Source organism: Hyaena hyaena, unplaced genomic scaffold (genome assembly GCF_003009895.1).
Source record: "Hyaena hyaena isolate Hyena2069 unplaced genomic scaffold, ASM300989v1 scaffold_214, whole genome shotgun sequence".
NCBI lineage: Eukaryota > Metazoa > Chordata > Mammalia > Carnivora > Hyaenidae > Hyaena > Hyaena hyaena.
Genome location: NW_024080842.1, coordinates 649396 through 668348, shown reverse-complemented (window position 1 = coordinate 668348; position 18953 = coordinate 649396). Strand labels below are relative to the sequence as shown.

At 38.3% G+C, this 18953-nt stretch overlaps 1 protein-coding gene across 2 annotated transcripts in view; it reads left to right on the top strand.

Annotated features, from left to right (window-relative positions):
• SMAD5 (SMAD family member 5) overlaps positions 1–18953 on the top strand; it is a 53733-nt gene that overhangs the window by 5912 nt on the left and 28868 nt on the right. The window contains exons 1-2 of one of the 2 annotated variants that reach the window (XM_039242274.1): positions 8873–9022; positions 15560–16131. In XM_039242274.1, the coding sequence (XP_039098205.1) occupies positions 15729–16131 (403 nt within the window). In that variant the 5' untranslated portion in view covers positions 8873–9022; positions 15560–15728. Of the gene's footprint in view, positions 1–8872; positions 9023–15559; positions 16132–18953 lie in introns of those variants that run through there. The other variant, XM_039242273.1, reaches the window with a different exon arrangement.

Below are 18953 nucleotides of genomic sequence, written 5' to 3'. Positions count from 1 at the left end.
TGGGAGGTAGGGTTCTCATTTGAAACCTGATGAATCTGAGTTTTGGGGGATGGTTGTGAGAAATCTGTTTTTTTAGAAGCCCCCTTCTGTAATTCTTCTGCACAGATTTGGCTGAGATCATGGTGGGTTGTGACCCGTATGGGCATTTATTTGCATGGGTTGATGTGCTCAGGAGATTATGTTTTGGCTAACAGTGTCCGGTGAAATTTTTGGTTTAGTTGCTTGCCTTTTATTTTGGATTGAAGCATTTGGAGAAGTGTTGGAGCAGAAGGCGAAGGAGCTGTTTCTGTGAATTGTTTTGTCAAGTCTGGGCAATGAACCGTGTTTGTGTGTGTCTGGGGATGAGTTTGGAGGGCGGCTTGTGTATATCTTCTGGCAGTTGGTCAGGAGCTTCTACTTAGGTCATCTTGAGGTAAGAACAGGATCCTTTGGGTTTTTTTTTTTTTTTTTTTAATCCTTTGGGTTCTTGATATTGTAATGATTTCATTTGAAATGGAAGCCTTGTGAAGCGTAATAACATTTATACACTTAATATATGTAAAATGTAAGTCCTGATCTTCCTTTAGCTTTGTTATCAGTCTTCTCCCAAATCAGTTGATGACAAATCCTGTTCTTCCAGTAGTCAGGGCTGACACCTTGGAGTCACTGTTGACTCTTCTGTTCTCACATTCCCCATATCTCTTCTATCAGGAAACTTACTATTCCCTAAAATGCATGTGAAGTTGTCTACTTCTCACCATCCAGCTTCCATCACTCTGATGTAGGCCATTATCATCTCTCACCTAGCTTACTGCAACTCTGAACTGGTCTCCCACTTTTACCCTTGCTGTTTATTTTCAACACATCAGCCAGAGTAATTCTTTAATAATGTTTGTCAGAAAATGTCATGTCTCCACTCTGAGCTCTCAAATGGGTACTCAATTGAGTTACAGTAAAAGCCACTGCCCTTACATGCAGGATGTCCCATCTGGGGAGATTTAACCCCTGTTTAACCCCATTCATTATTTTCCCCTCCTTGTTCACTTGATTCTCAGGCTACCTTGGTCCTGGCAGTTCCCCGAATGTGCTAGACATGCTCCCCCCTTGAGATCTTTGCATTGCCTATTGCATTTGCCTGCCGTGATTTTCCCCAGGTATCTGCCTGTCTTGCTCCTATTTCTTTAATGTTTTGACTCCCTTGGTGTCAACTCAAGTGAGGCCCAGCTTAGCCGCCCTACTTAAAATCACTCCTCTCCCACAGCATTTCCCATTCACCTTCCTCTGCTCTATTCTCCATAGCACTTTCCGCCTAATGAACTATAGTGTGATTTATTTATTGTCTTTTGCCTGTCTCCCTCCTCTGGAGTGTAATACTGCCGAGGACAAGGGTTTGGGTTCTGTTTATTCATGTGTATATTCCCAGTTCTTGGAATGCTACCTCAGAAAATATACTACTTTTTTTTTTTAATGTTTTCATTTATTTCTGAGAGAGAGACAGCGTGAGCAGGGGAGGGTCAGAGAGAGAGGGAGACACAGAATCTGAACCAGGCTCCAGGCTCTGAGCTAGCTGTCAGCACAGAGCCCGATGTGGGGCTCCAGCCCACGAACCTTGAAATCATGACCTGAGCTGAAGTCGGATGCTTAACCAACTGAGCCCCCCAGGTGCCCCAGAAAATAAACTTCTGAATGAATTACTTGAATAAATTTAACAGATTCTCTGAATATGCTTAGTATTATTTCTTAAAGATTACGTTCTAATGAGAGAGATAAAAATCAGGTAAGTCAGCAAATACGTACAAATTGTTTAATACATGGAAGGAAATGAACATGGCATTAGATTAAGGATTAGGGAAAATCTACTTTATATAGGATTATGAGGTGATCAGGGAAGGTCCCTGGGATGACAGTGACGCTGAAGTCTGAATGATGAGAGAGCTTGGAAATTAGTGATAGGGCCTTGAGGAGAGTGGTTTGGGCAGAGAATGGCAGTTGTAAAATCTCTGAGGTACAGAAGACATTCCAGTATAGGAAGATAAATGCTTTTGAAAGATGAATTCTTACTAATATTTATTGAGAGCAGAAAGTATTTGCCCCTAATTTCTTGTTGATTTTTCTTAAATTTCAGCTTCCAAATTTGAATCATCCGAGATATATCTATTGGAGAGATTTTTTTTAAAAATATGAATGTGTCTTGAAATGTAAATCCTCTCTTTAGTAAGGATTTTAATATGGCTGAGGTACAGCTGTACTTTGGTTTTAAAATTTGTTTTTTTCCCCTGACCGTACTGGAAGTATGTTTGTTTTAAGAAGTATAGAATTGTATGAAGCAGGAAGTGAGAAGTACCGTATCCTTTCAGTAAGGCACTTTTGAAAGCTTTTGGTGAACATTCTCTTTCATTCATTAAACAAATATTTCTTGGGTATATGTATCACCGAGCTTACAGTGAGGAGTGAAAATAGGTATGGTTCCTCTAACATATATTCTTGCAGAATTTGGAGTTGGACAGATGAATGTAAAAATGTAGGTGTGTTAAATGCTACAAAGTAGAGGTGTGCGATGAAGTAAGAGTATTTAAGAGGAGGAATTAACTTGCTTAGCACTGTCCAGGGCAGCAGCACTGTCAGGGAAGCCTTCCCTGAAGAAGGGATGCTGAGCTGAAATAGAAGTGTGTGTGTGTGTGTGTGCGCGCTTTGTAATATGCTAGATTCTTCTGTAATGTGTGATATTTCTTAATTTTATAATGCTTATAGTGTTCTCAGTAAGTGAAGTACCGCTGCTTTTTCTTTGTATTTCCAAGGTACTCTGCGTTATTAATTGAAAGTTTGCAGTTTTTCAGAAGAATTTCAGGGACCTTAACACAAGGATTTCTCAATCTTATTGTTATCCTGTTGTTGTTGTTCTTGTCTTCCTCCTGGCTCTGAGGGGTCGTTTCTCTAAGAAATAACAAGATGCTTTAATGAAAGGGTCATCTAGTCAGGTCTTCATAAATGAGAGGTAGACTATAAAAGTCCAAGGTATAGCAGATAATAGGTCCATAGTTAGTTTCTTAAGTCCCACCAAATTCTGATGTGAGAAGCAGTGCACATTCCTGCCTGCTCAATTATTGGCCTTCTCTGCTCTACATATTTTCACTCTATGTTGATGGCTCATCTTTGTTGGTTATCATATGAAAGTAAATCTAGAAGAAAATGAAGTGGTGTGCTAACCAGGATATGAAGTTCTTCATAGCACCTTCTCTTTTTTCCATTACTTTTTAAGATCTTTGATATTACAGATAGTGTCTTTTCAGCCTGTGTTTTTGGCTTTTTAGCTACCCAACAGGTCTTGAATAAATGAAACCTTTACTCTCAGATTCAACTCTCCTTTCTGTTCATATGTTCCTCCAAATCTGCATAGTCCTCTTCTCTTGAGGTTTAGTTTCATTGTTGCCTGAATGTGCATCACTGCTTATTACTTCCTTTTAGCCCTCCACCAACACTTTCTTGCCCCTTGCCTCATCTTGGCTGTAACTGGAATTGTCCTTTTTAGGGAAATGCGGTCTGTATTTTTCATCTTTTAAACTGTTACCTTTCTTGTTTGCCCTTGGTTCTCTTCTAGGTGGTCACCAAATCCTATTGATGTTTTATTTGTAATGCCCATCACATCACTTCATTTTTTGTCTCTACTGCCATCCCTGTCCTGGTCTGTGTACCGCTGTGCTGGTGTGTCTTCCTGTCATTGTTGGATTTCTACCATATATTCCATCTACCCTCTGCCTCCTGAATTAAGTCTCTTACTTGGTCATGTCCTGTTGCCACTTTTGACTTCTTGAAATTCCTCTTTGAACATACCTTTCTGCATAGAACTCTACACTGCACATAGGGTTCCTTCTGGCAGCTGGGCTCAAGCCTTGTATTTATTCTTTCCTTTTGCCATTCATCTGGGGCCTTTCCCTTTTGCCTCACAGACTAATTGTCCTCTTCCTGCCTCATCTGGCGTAATGATACTTGGTTTTCCTTATTCTTGTCCTTTATTACCAGCTGTATTGTGAATTACAGATTGTCATCTTCCTATTTGGAGCTTGTGATAAGCATTCCCAAAATTTGTGCAGATATGATGTGCTGTTATCCACGCCTCATTCTTAAGACTTTTATTTACTTCTGTGCAGTGCATGTAGTGGGAGAAGAACTGAGAGCCAGGCAGGGCTAAGGTGTTTTGTACACTGGCTAAGCCTTCCACTTTTTGTTTGTCACTAGCCATTTGCAGCCTAGTTAATTTTTTCTTCAGCATTCTTATTCACAAGTATATAATCTTTTTACCTTCTTTCTGTCCTATTTTCCAGTTATATTGGGATAATTCCTTTCTTTATTTTATTTATGATCCCCCTAAATAGATCTAAGTTTCACAGTGTTTGATCACTAGTTTTAAGTATATTTACTCAAACTGTAGTATTGATGGGAATTAACTGGCTCACCTTAGACAGGTTGTCCTAGGTATTTCCTAATAGGATATTAGATTTTGGTACATTCTCTCGTTTTAAAATTAGAAATAGAAATTGCGTGAAAGGAATATTTTAGGTACTGTTCAATTTAATTTGTATTTTTTGTTTTATTAACTTGGTTAGCCCACTATGCATTACTGTAATAAGACTTGGCTTTTAAGGAAAAGGCTCAGTTTGACACTTACAATTGTAAAAGGTTGGTATAGTATGACCTCAGAGCATAAAAGAGAAAACAGAATTTGTCTTCTCTCCCTGATTATGCTATTGAAATAAGGCTTTAATATTTATAAGTAAATGTTAAAATGTTAAAAATGTTAAATGTTAGAAATTGGAAATAGCTTCTTATAAATCTTTATTGCAAAAGAAAGTAACTCCATGATTTAAGTTCCTTGAAGTCCTTGTTTTCTTAGGAATTAAATATATCACCTGTAAAAAATAGTAGCAAATATGTACTCTTCCCACTGTGTACATTAGGATACCTTTGATGTGTTCAGTGGCCCAGGATGAGGATGGCGGAGGCACAAATAGAATCTGCTCAGAAGCCAGGTTTTCATGTAGAGCATTGTCTCCTATATGTGGGCTGTGAAATGCATTCTCCTTTCTACTTAGAAGAGAGCACAGAAGTAAGCAATGAGAAATGTGAGAGAAGCTATGAGGAATGAATAAAGAGTAGGCAGGAAAGAAGAGTCAAAGGAATGAGAACAAATGGAAAAACAGTAGACACTTGATGGGAAGTGATGGGAGGGGAGTGGGTAGCAGGAGAAGGGACTTTGGGAGAGGACAAAAGAAAAAGCTGCATTATTTCCTTATTTCTTGGTAAGGTGTAGTTAACAATTTTTTCACCTTATAACATCTCTGAAATTGGGATGTGTCTTACAATCAATGGCATTTGAATATTGGTTTTAGCTAGGTGACATTTGTGATGTGGTTGTCGTTGCATATGCATAAATTCTGCCTTTCGGTTTATGTTGCTGTCATTTCTATTATTTACACCCTTTGGGAAGATCAAGCAAGCACCAGTATCAGAACTTGGAGGGGGGTGTCGGTGGCCTAAATGACAGTACTGGGGTAACACTGGAACACTCTTCAGATCTGCAATCTGATGGCAGGATTGAAACTATGAACGACAATTTTAAAGATAAAGAAGCACTGTGTTATAGTTTAATTTGCAACTTGTTCCTTCGAGGTTAATAAAATAATGGTACATCTTACATAGATGACTTTGTATATTCGTTGAAATGAAGTAGCTCAGCTATATATTTAATCCTCAGCCTGATATCAGAAATATTCATGATTATAACAACATAGTAACTACAGTTCTCCTTCACTGAGTATGCACCATGCCAGGCACTGAGTTAAGCACGTATCTCATTTAATTTTCAGAACTGATATTTATTATACAGAATAGAAGAAATAGAGGTTTAGGTGTAACTGTTAAATCGAGAATTCCAGCCCAAGTTCATCAGACTTTTCAGGTCTGGTGTTTTTACGTGTTATAATACATACATTGTTATCCATGTGTAGTTTAGCCTTATTGTATATTTCTAGTCAGTTCTTTAGTTCTGCCACCTAAGTTCTGGCAGACTGAAATATTTTCTCATCCTGGTGGATGAAAACTCAGATTTGTGTCTTGACTCACAATTGTTTTTATGCCTCTGATAAAGCTACTTCTAGCTTCTAGAAAGGGCCATCCCCTGAGCTTATTTTTGCACCTTCTGCACCCTTAGGGCATTTGCCATTCTCCATTGTGTATTGCAGATAGGTACGGGCATATTTTCATAGGTTATCAATTTGTAATTCTTTAAAGTTTGAGTCTGTACTTGATTTATCTCTTAACCTTTTAGCTTCTTGCTTAGTGGTTTGCCCTTTTTAGGTACACTCAGTAAATGTGTGCTGTATAAATAAGACCGTGAATCTGAGATTAAGTTTAGCACTGGTTATCTCTGTGCCTCAGTAGACTCTGAAGGCGCTGTAGACAGGGAGCACAGAGGACCAGATTCAATTGCCCAGCAGTATGTGCCCAGCAGTATGTAACTTCTAAAGACTGCAGTTATTCAATATGGCTTTTGGACTTTCCTCTGTTAGTAGGATAAGTTTAGAGACACTGTAGGAAAATGTTACGGATAGTTATGCACACAGCCCGCTGACCGAGCTGAAAATCGGTGTTCTCAGTGTTTCTGAATTCATTTTACTTAGTGTAAAGCAAAAGGGGTGTGAAAAGTTGAACCAACTTTTCATTAAAAGATTCAAAATTCTATCTTTTGGTTACTAGAAAACCTAGTCATATCTTGAGTTTCAAAGGATTGCATGTTTACTTGGGGTTCATATTACAGATGCTAATATATGCATACTAGAAAAAATACAATATTCTATTTTTTGTGTCTGTAATGAGAAATTCTTTCATAACTGAGGACTTAAGATAGTAAAATAAATCTAGCGCTGTATCCAAAGCACTGTGATAGTTTTATTTCAGGATTATATCAAGGTATTAATTTGAAACTGATAGGGTCTACAGAAAAGTTTACAGGAGAAAATTTGTCATATGGGTACAATGGCAGTTTTGATCCCAATGTAATAATTTTATTTAGAAACCTAAATGTTAAATATTAAGGAAGTGGGTGAGTGAATTAGATTTGGGCTGTTAAAAGTGTGTGTGTGCATGTGTGCTGTAGACAGGGAGCACAGAGGACCAGATTTAATTGCCCAGCAGTATGTTACTTCTAAAGACTGTAGTTATTCAATATGCACCCATTGTATTCTAGTGATTAGTGTGGCACAAATGTCCTAATGAAATAAAAAGGCTTTGGAATAAGGCTACCATAATAATTGTAAATTTTTATTTATTTTTATTTAAAAAACATTTTTTTTATATATTTTATTTATTTCTAGGAGAGAGAGAGAGAGAGACAGCGTGAGCAGGGGAGGGTCAGAGAGAGAGAGAGATACAGACTCTGAAATAGGCTCCAGGCTCCGAGCTGGCAGTCAGCACAGAGCCCAGTGGGGCTCAAACCCACGAACTGCGAGACCATGACCTAAGCGAAAGTCGGACGCTTAACTGACTAAGCCACCCAGGCGCCCCAAATGTAAATTTTTAAACAATAGTAATTTTTATACAGTAGTAATAATAATAATAGTAATAAGTAAATAAGAAATAGTAATATATAATACTTAACTCACTTTGTTCAATTGAGAGAAGAATGGGTTAAAGTAGATGAAGAGGTTAATATGTTAAGTGGTATAAAAAATCAGTTTGAAAATGAGCGTATTGAACAGGATTATCCCTGGTCTCTGAAACTTGTGATAATCTTGTGATAACAACAATTTGAGTATTTTGGAGAAGTCAGGTATGGAGAACAGTAGAGAAGGTATTTAAGGGAAGAATATTCTTTGGTGGGAGACTTTCTGTTTAGGGTACAGTGTGTACAGTGTTTAGGAGTGTGAGTTCTGGAGCTGGACTGCCAGAGTTCAATTCTTGGCTCTGTTTCTAATCTATAGAAATAAGCAAGTTACTTTTAATTTCTCTTTCCCTGTTCTCTCATCTGTAAAATGAGAATAGTGGAATTTACCTGATGTGGCTCTTTGGAGATTTTAATGATTTTTCATCTCCCAGTGGAAGGTCCTTAACAGTGCTTGACACAGTGTTCAGTAAATGTTAGTGGTTTATTATTATTATCATTATCAAAGGAATATTAGTGCCTTTGCTTTAGCAATTGATTTTGTGGAAAGAAAGCTGTTGGGTTCCTTGAAATAGCTATATTCTTTTTAAGAAAGCCAAATGTCCAACAGAAGTCTACCTCTATAGGTAACTTTTTAAGATCTTTCATGCCGTTTTGTCTCTTCAGTCATTGACATTGCAGCCCATGTTCTCTGCTTGGCACAGAGAATTTCCAGCACAGCCCAGCAATGGAGAGGTTCATATGGATAACTAAGTCTTTAAGAAAAGCTCATGCAACATTTAGGTCTTTCTGAACTAACGATAATTGACTCTAAATAAGCCCTTTTAAAATGAAGCCATTTGAAATTTGATCAGTATTTTATATTAAATTGTGAATAAAAGGCCTGCTTAGAACTTTATCTTCAAAAATTGAAACTTGAGAAAAACATTAAGTTACAGTTGTAAACATGTATTCTTAAAATGAACAAAGAATGGATCAAGTTTGATGGATAGGCTTAATTTTTCTCACAAGATAATTTAGCATGATAGGGCATCCCTTATATTTGTCATGTGTACTACTAACATGAAGAGCTTTTTAATTTTTTTGTGAAAATATCCGGAAAAATACATACTGATTTTACTCAGGACCACTCTTAATTTGACAGTGAGGCTGTTCCCTCTCCACTAGATAGGCTTGCTACTGTAACTGTAAAAGGGGTGAATTCCCTAAGTTCATTGTTCCTTGTCAGCGCAAACCCACTTCAGGAGTACTCTCCATCTTGACAATATTACGTCACTCCTGTGGGTCTCTTGGATGCTCATGCTGCTTGCTGTCTGTCCATGAGTGATCAAGTCCTTCGTCTCTGACTCTGGAGTCCCATGTCCTTCATCAGCATCCATGAAACAGGTAACAGACTAACTTACTTGCTTGGTGTGGGGAGTGGTAGGGTGAAATTAAACCCCCAACCCTACATTGGTGGGCATTATTTTAATAAACTTTGTAAAATCTTTCAGTATTTTGCAAACTTTGTACTTTCGCTGGTGGTTTGTAAGTCATTATGATGAGGGAGATGTTAATGAATAGGAACTAATTTTATAAGTGATCAGTTTACAAACAAATTTTTTAAAGATTTTTTAAAGTAAATCTTATGTATATATAGCTCATTGAACATTTACGTACATGTCCATCTATGTCATCATCACCCAGATCAAGATATAGAATATTTCTATCTCCCCAGAAGACTCTCTTGTCCCCACTTAGTTAACCTTTCTTGTTTCTGATGACATAGGTTAGTTTTGCCTGTTTTTGAGAAGGAATGATAAAATACACAGATACCTGTTGTATCTAACTGCCTCAGTATTCTATCTATGCGACTTATTCATGTTTTTCATATGTTTTTTTTGTCGTTGCTGTGAAGTATTCTCTTGTATGAACTTGTCACTAGGATTTATTGACCCATTCCACTGTTGATGTCTATTTATTTGGGTTATTTCCAATTTGGGACTATTACACATAAAGTTGCTGTGAACGTGTATTTGCCTTTTGGTGGCATAGCACTTGTTTCTGTTAGTTATATATACCAAGGGATGGAATTCCTGGGTCATTGGGATTTATGTGTACTGTGGAGTGATATTTCACTGTTCTCTTTAAAAAAATTGTTTCTCATAAGTAATAATGTTGAGTCCATTTTACCATCTAATGAGTCCATTTTACCATCTAATGGCCATTTTCTTATGTGAAGTGCCTGATCAGTTGTTCTGTTTATTCACCAGTAAATTCTTACAACGACTTTGTAAGGTGAGACTTAAATAATGAGTACTTGAATTACTTGCACATACCACTTCTGTAGTTTATGAAGTTATAGAATATTTTTAGAAAGAATACCATGAAAGTTTTCTGAAATTTTTAATCATTCCATTTTTAAAGAGTTGAGTACATGATTTGTCCCTACTCCTTTCCCAGTGCTAGTTTTAAGAAAACATTAACATTGAGTCTTAAGTTTTTGGAATCTGACACCAATTTTTTTTCCCTGATAACAGTCTCTTGAAGTTAAACTAATGATATTCTCATTCACCAGTTATTAGCCTTTTCTTTGTTCTGATTCTCTTTAAACTCTGCCTTGTGTTTGATACTCTGCACTATTGTTGTATGTAATCCTAAGCTCCTCCTTTTACAATACTTTATTGGTAACTTTTTCCTCTTCTCTACCAGTGAATGTTCCCTAATATGTCAGTGTTAATGTGCTTCTCTTTTCATTCTGTTGAAAACCTATTTTTTATTTCTCTTTTAGCTCGTTGTACAAAATCTTAAATCTCTTATCTTTTTCTTGCTCAACCTGTGTATACAGCTGTGACCTTTTTTCTGATAGAGTTCACTCTCTACTGACTAAACTACCTTCTGGGTGTCCTTAATTCTGCTAACGGAGTTACCATTATCTTAGTCACCTGGTTCAAAATTGGAAACTATCTTTGATTTCAAGGTATAGTTGATAGAAAAATCAATGACCACTCATTAAATACTCCCTTAGTATGTGATATGATGCATGGAATGGTTCAGGTCCTGAAGACTTCCTCTTCAAGGGATCTTGTACTCCATTTGCCAAGTTAAGATATGTTCTTGTCAATGTCTTTTTCTTGTTTACTTCTTGATTTTGAGAGGGTTGGTGCAGTTTAGAAAGAGGTAGAGAGAGAGGGAGAGAGAGAATCTCAAGCAGGCTCCTTGCCCTCAGCTCAGAGCCTGACATGGGGCTGGAACTCATGAACTGTGGGACCATGGCCGGACATGAAGTCAAGAATCAGATGCTCAACAGACTCAGCCACCCAGGCATCTCCTTGTCATTATCTTACTAATTAGTTTTTATCATAAATATTCATTGACCATAGCCTCTTTAGAGTAGGGTGGTGAAGGAGTTCTTCATAATAGGGGGTGGAAGAGATTTCTCTTGGAAGACACTGATGGGCAAAAGTACAGGTATTTGGGCTGGATCTGAAAGTGTGTATAGTGGTAGAGTGGTGGGTATGTTAGGTTGGTATAAGATTTTTTTAAAGTCTTGACTCTTTCGGGGCGCCTGGGTGGCTTAGTCGGTTAAGCGTCCGACTTTCGCTTGGGTCATGATCTCGCGGTGTGTGGGTTCGAGCCCCGCGTCGGGCTCTGTGCTGACTGCCAGCTCAGAGCCTGGAGCCTGTTTCACAGTCTGTGTCTCTCTCTCTCTCTCTGACCCTCCCCTGCTCACGCTGTCTCTCTCTCCTAGAAATAAATTAAAAAATATTTAAAGTCTTGACTCTTTCTTTGAATACTAACGATTATAACTCATGTTTGAATAGCACTTTGGAGTTTATAAAGCATTTATTACAAATGTGTTGTGTGTACACATATTTTTTTACTTAAACATTTCAGTGACTTAGGAGCCATCATCCTTTTGTACAGAAAAGTTATTAGACTTAGAAAGAATGATACTTGCTCATGGTCTTCTATCTCGTAATGGATTGAATTTGGTCATTTTTTGTTTTCATCATACTATTTTTTAAAAATTAAAAGTAGTGAATATTTTGAGTTATGACATATTTAAACAGAAAAGCGAGAAAACAGCATACTCATTACTTGCCAAGTTTAAAAAAAATTTTTTTTAATGTTTTATTTATTTCTGAGAGAGAGAGAGAGAGAGAGAAACAGCGTGAGCAGGGGAGGATCAGAGAGAGAGGGAGACACAGAATCTGAAACAGGCTCCAGGCTCCGAGCTAGCTGTCAGCACAGAGCCAGCCTGATGCGGGGCTCGAACCTACAAACCGTGTGATCACGACCTGAGCCGAAGTCGGCCGCCTAACTGACTGAGCCACACAGGTGCCCCGCCAAGTTACTTTTGAATCTGATTTTAAAAGAACACAGCTGAGGCTTTTCCATTCTTTATCCTCCTTTCCTTTTAGCAGCAGCACTCAGTACTCAGTGTCCTGAGATTGGTGTGTTATCATTTTTATTCATACTTATCTTCTCTTATCGTATTGTACATATCCATAAGTACAGTGTTTTAACTTTTGTACAGTTGCTCTTATAAAGGAATGTATCCTTTCCAAGTTGCTTTTCCTTAATGTACTCACACTCTGCTTGCTTGCTCACTCACTGAATAAATAGGTACTATTCTGGGTCCAGGGGATCATGATGGTGGATAAGGAAGATAAAGCTACCTGCCTAGTAACATTTCAGTGGGGAAAATTTATTTCTAATAAAGAAATAAAATTGATATATTGATCAGGTTAGGATAAATACTATGAAAATTTAGCAGGATCAGGGACTAGGGAATGATGTGGGAGTGTGTTGTATACTGTTTTAGGTAAAGTGACCAGGGTAGTAGTCCTTCACAAGGTGACATTTGAGTAGCTGAATTAATTGAAAGAGTAAGCGTATTAAATAAGATCAGGGAGAATTCCAGAGGAGAAAACATCAAGTGCAAAGGCCTTGAGGTAGAAATGACCTTGAACACTTGAGAAATGTAAGGAAGTCAAGGGTGATTAAGTGCAAAGTTAGCTAGAAGAATGGTAAGAAATGAATTTGGTGGAGAAGCCAAAGACCAGATCATGTAGGCCCTTTGAAGTGATGTTAAGGAATTTGGATACCAAGTGTGATGGGAAACCACTGAGTAATTTTTGAGCAGAGGAATGACAGAGTTTGACATACTTTTAAGATTACTTTTATATGAGAAATCTGTGTAGTAGAAAAGAATTTGGGAGCTCTTTCTATATTGGTATGGGAAGATCTGAAAGGTATGTTGTTCATGTTTTCCTGTATGTTTTTTCTTTTTAGGATACCACTGCTTATGTCAAAGAAGGGGTGTGTGTGTGTGTGTGTGTGTGTGTGTGTGTGTGAGAGTGTGTGAGAGAGAGAAATTTCTCTGGAATGACATTAAGGACACAATAAAAGGATTATCTGTGAAAAGTGGAATTGATTGATGATGGGACGAAAAATGGGAAGGAAATTGAGCACTCAATACTTTTTTATATGTCCAGAAAATATTTTTAAACCATACAGAAGCGTGTACAGTGTACATGTTAAGTATCCCACCAGCTGTATTTTCACAAACTGAGCTCTCCCCTATAAGCACCCATAGTGAGAAGAAAACTTCACCAGGATGGCAGAAACTCTCAGATTCCCTTCTAATCAATATCCTTCCTTTGAAAGGGAAACCACTATTCTTTCCTACTTACAGCATGCATTAGTTTTACCTCCTTGTAGTACCATCGCTTAAAACTCCATTCTGTTAATCCTAATTTCAGTTGATTTTTTTAAATTTTCATATCATGCAAGTAATGCATTAACAGATTCCCTTTGTTAAAAGGTTAAAACAATACAGAAGTGTACAGAACAAATCACACTGGACCCCTTTCTATTTCCTTTCCCCCATTCTGTGCAATGATTAATTGTGTGGACTTCTAGACTTTGTTCTCTGTTTACTTGCATAAATAACTTTTCCTTTTTTTAAATACATAATACGGTTAGTACTTGATGATGATAGTGATATTAGATTAGTAGTTAAAATTTATTAACCGCTTTCTAGTGGTTAACTATTATTAATCTAGTGTCTGGTCTTCAAGCTTTTCTCCTTTTGTCTTCCCCTTCTCAGCTTAACCTCTCCATTGCTCATATATTCTCTCTAGCATACACATGCACTCCCCTGTCTAGCCTTCATCATGTTCCACTGTTTCTCAATAAAGGTCTTATTCAGCCAGACCTGTCTATACTCTATTTGGGGAAATGCTTTATTCTGGTCTACCCACGTATTTGTTTGTTTGTTGCTGTATGCCTTTGAAATTTCTCTTGTCTTGGACAAACAAACCTTATTTGGTTTATTTTCTTACCTTTACTCTCTGGCCCAGATGGCTTTTATCCTGTTTCCTTGAGGTAGCTACAACTGAGCCCAGCCCTTCTTTACGTTTAGCACATAACACTATAGTCTGTGAGTTGTCACTGACAAATACACTTTTCAATCTCTCATTTCATTTCTTTAGTTTAGCATAGCCAGTTTTGCTTCCCTGGCTAAAATTATCCTATGTTGGGTCGGGGAAGTTCATCTACACAGAAGTATTCTTCTGTACACCTTTTCCCCCATGGCTGCAGGTCCTAACCTTGGCTCAAAGCAGTCTGGATAGCCATTGCTGCTCGGTCAGCATCCAGAACAATGCTTGACACTTAGTAGGTTCACAGTAAGTACATGTTGGCTCTTAAGATGAAGCGTACTTGAAGTGACTTGTTTCTTTAAGCACCGTCATGACAGTTCACCATACGTGGCACGTGACAAGCAATTGGTAATTATTCGTTGAATTTAACTCCCTTTTATTTTAATTTATATTTACATGGTTTTTAACTGAACATTCTTTTCTGGGAAGATGTGTGTCCCAGTCCAGGATGTTCTTGACACTAGAGTTGACTAGAATTTGTCAAAGGCAGAGCTGCGACATTATTTGCAATTTTAGGCACAAGAAAGGATGCATCTTTGGTTACTGATATCCTTTTTCCAAACATTACTCCTGCTGTTTCACTAGCTACTCATTGTCTGCAGTTGGCTGTGTATTGACCACAGGGAATTGTACCCATTCTTATCAGTATAGTACCACCGCACATCACTTCCTCTTGTCATCATCGCCAGGAGCTTCTTAAGGGTGCAGAGGAACGGTCTGGCTAGTGCAGGTTCTTTAACTTAACATGCTGAAGTTATCACAGAAGGCGAGAGACATCATGAAATTATAAACTGTCCTTTCTGGATTAAACTATAAATTTATTCCCTTTAAATCTATTCAGTATTCTTAGCTTTAAAAATAGAGACTTCCCACTTTTCTGGCCATTATGTGTGTTATGATTTATTTGAGGGTTTGTTATCTCTTATGAAAAAAACTAAGCTAGAATTTGATAAAATTTGCTTCTAATAATGGGACTTAAGTAGTACTATGGCTTTTGCCCAAACCTTGTTAAGTCTCTGAGATATTTTATGAAGAATAATGACTTTAGGGAAAAGCTAGATTTCTATGAAGACTTTTGTTCATTAGGCCATGTCGTATTCAAAATTGACATAACATGTAACATGGGTTTCAGAGAAGATAAGTACTTCAGAATCAAACTTTCGAAGGGCATTTGGGGGCTTACTAGCCTAAGGAAAGGAAAAGTCTAGAGGCTATTTTTTTGGATAATACATAGGAGGTAGAGCAGTGTGTTTTTTGCTTTTGGTAGTCTTTTGGCATTGCCAGTGAGTTATTTGTTCATGTATGAAGAAAGGAAGTGAGTGGTCACAGAACTTTAGAGAAAATTTCTCTTTCTAGAGTTAGGTTTTTTGTTTTACTTTGGTAATGCCTTTCTGTTCTCCTTTAAAAATAACATACCTTTCATGTACATTGATTTAAATGTGTGTTAATTGTGTTCATTTAAGTTAGGGATCTTATCCTTTTTACTCTCTTTCAGGACTTGAACCAATGAAAGAATCTTATGGCACTTACGAAGATAAATGTCACTCCTCCCTTTTCAATTGGAACTTCTGCTTAGAACCTGTGTATGACTTTTCATCTGTGAGCTCTTCTGTGAGTAGCCACTGACTTTGAGTTGCAGGAAGGTCTCTGAAGATTGATATCAAATGACGTCAATGGCCAGCTTGTTCTCCTTTACTAGTCCAGCAGTAAAGCGATTGTTGGGCTGGAAGCAAGGTGATGAAGAGGAGAAATGGGCAGAAAAGGCAGTCGATGCTTTGGTGAAAAAGCTAAAAAAGAAAAAGGGTGCCATGGAAGAATTGGAGAAAGCCTTGAGCAGTCCAGGACAGCCGAGCAAATGTGTCACTATTCCCAGATCTTTAGATGGACGCCTGCAGGTTTCTCATAGAAAAGGCTTACCCCATGTCATATATTGTCGTGTTTGGCGCTGGCCTGATCTGCAGAGTCACCATGAGCTAAAGCCCTTGGATATTTGTGAATTTCCTTTTGGATCTAAGCAAAAAGAAGTTTGTATCAACCCATACCACTATAAGAGAGTGGAGAGTCCAGGTAGGTTCTGCTCTGAGAAGAATTTAAAAAGTGTCTCTTTCTGATTTACATTTCAGTGAATTTAGTAGTTAAAAGGCTATATTAGCCCTGTGTTTCCTTCCTAAAAATTTTAATCTTGCAAGTAATAGTGGATTTTGAATTTAGCTTTTTATATGTAGATAATATAGCTCCCAAGTAGCTAATTCTAATTCACATCCACTGTAAGCAGTCAGTCATATTGTACGTGAATGAGGCAGAGTTAGTTGTATATATGCTCAGCCTTTCCTGTGGATGACATGTCTCTGTTTTTTCTAAAACCTAAGCTCCATGTGTGTACTGCATCCCACTCCTTTTTGTTATTCAAGAACTTTGTTCCTCCAGTCATCACCCCTCTCCTTAGCATGATATGTCCCCTCCCTGCTAGACGATTTCTGTCAGCACATGAGCATGTCATGATACTGCCTCTCCTAAACTAAGAGAACAACAAGAATGCTGGGCTTGACCCCATTCACATCCCCTCACCCACAATCTCCTGCACTCTTTCACCTTGTCCTCTTATAGGTATCTCCACTTTTATGACCTCCATAGGACCTGGATCCTCCCCTTTCCAGACTCCTCTCCCTAGTTGGTCTCTCTTCCCGATCATTCGACTTGCGAAGATCCCTGGTGACCTTCTTCTGGATAGAGGGCTCATTCTCAGGCCTCATCTTCCTTGCTTTTTCATCAGCATTTGATACGATTGCTTTCCTTCCTTCCCGCGCACAAGTCTGTCTTTCTTGGCTTCTGGAACCCTATGCTCTTCTGGTTCTTCTCCTTCACTGGCTGTTTTGTTTAGTCTCTTTATTGGCTTATTTTCCTGTTTTCACATGACTCAGTCCCTGGATATTTTCTACATCCGTATTTTTCTCTATGGGCTCTCTAGCTGTCACTTGTCATAAAACTGTCTGAAAGCTCTGGCTCACAATTTGAACTCCAGGGTGAGCCTCTTTGAGTTCTAGACTTCTGTGTCCAGTTGCCCACTTGACACCTCCACTCGAACCCTCTCATAAACAGCAGATTTCCTGTGTCTAAATAGAACTTTTGATTTTTTTCCCCCCATCAAGTCCTTTTCTTTTCCAGTTTTCCTTGTTGAAGTAAATGGCACCAAGCATTTGTGTAACCACTACTGACGTTTTCTATCATTTCTCTCTCCGATGTCCTGAATTTAAGCTACAAGCGAATGCTCTTTGCTGTCCCTTCAAGGTGTGTCTTGATAAATGTCCCTTCTTACCATTTCTCATACCACTATTCTAGTAAAGACCATAATCATCTTTCATCTTAAGTAGTGTCCTAATTGGTCTCTCTGCCTCTTTTCTTTCCCCCCAACCCATTCTGCTTTCTGCACAGCAGCCAGAGTGATCGTTAGAGGATGCCAGATCATGTCCATGCCTGCTCAAAACACTTAAGAGACTTTGATCACACTTAGAACAGATTTCTACAAGCCCATATATAACCTCTCTTCAGACTTCCTCTCTTCCGTGGACTTGCCCCACTCCTGCATCTAGACTTTTTTTTTTTTTTTCTATTTCTTCTACTTCCTCTCCCCTACCATCTTTTTATGGCACATTTTCTCCCACCATTCAGCCCTTGCTCAAATACCCCCATCACTGCTTGACACCGAGTTAGCTTTTTCTTTGATTTATTGACTGATATAAGCAGGAACTTCCCCTGTCTCATTCTATACTGCATCAGCAGTGCCTAGAATAGACCTTGCACTCAGTACATGATGCACAGTAAGTTGTTTTTTTGTTTGTTTTTGGTTTTAATGGATTGTGTTAGCTGAGATGCTAGTTCAGTACATTAGTTATCTTTTGATGTATAACAAATTAACACAAGCTAAGTGGCTTAATACATGTCTACTATTTAAGTTTCTCTGAGCCAGGAGTCCAGGCATGGCTTAATTTGGGTCCTTTACAGGTTTGGGTTCCCTGTGAGGTTCAGGTGGGGAAGGAGCTGCTTTCTGGCTCATGTGATTGTTGGCAGGGTTGAGTTCCTTGTGGGCTGTTGGGCCCACAACCAGCTTCTTGCTGGTTGTTGAGTTGAGGCTGACTTCATGTGCTTGCCACTTTTTCAGAGGTAGCTCACATGCATGTCAGCTCATTTCTTCAGACACAGGAAGAGAAAGAGGGTCTTCCTGATGGAAGGGCATTGCGTTCTTATACTGCGTTATCACGTACGTCCTGTCACCTTTGCCACATTCTGTTAGTTAACGGCAAGTCACGATAAGACACTGAAAGGGAGAGGATTGTGCAGGGGTGAGTACTGAGAGGTGGGAATCACGGTGGCCACCTTAGAGGCTGTATGGATTTCACCTAGAGATAATATAAGTCCAGAACGGTAAGAAAGGCTCTGGAAAATGCAAAAAGAATGGCAACGAAGGTGCTGTCAGGGATTGAAAATAAAAACAAAAACAAAAACCAAAACCCACACGTGAAATTTTAGTATACCATGGTTAAAAAAGAATTTTCTAAAAGTTCCTACAGAGAAAAGTAGGGACATCTACAAAGAACTGTAAGTGAGAATGTTGGGTTTTTCAGAGCAGTTCTGGATTCTGGAAGATAATGAAGCAGTGCCCCCAAAATTCAGAAAGAAAAAAGTTATTTATTCTGGAATATGTCTGCAGATGGACAGAAGACATGGTATTTTCATATATGGAACGACTAAAAATTCATCTTCCTTTTACCCTTCTTTAGGAGACTGGTAGAGGATGAAATCCAGGAAATGGGATCCAGCAGGAAAGAAGAGTCTAAGGACTTGAGATGTGTAGGAGACTTAAGTAGCAACCAGCCTAGATTGTAGAAGAA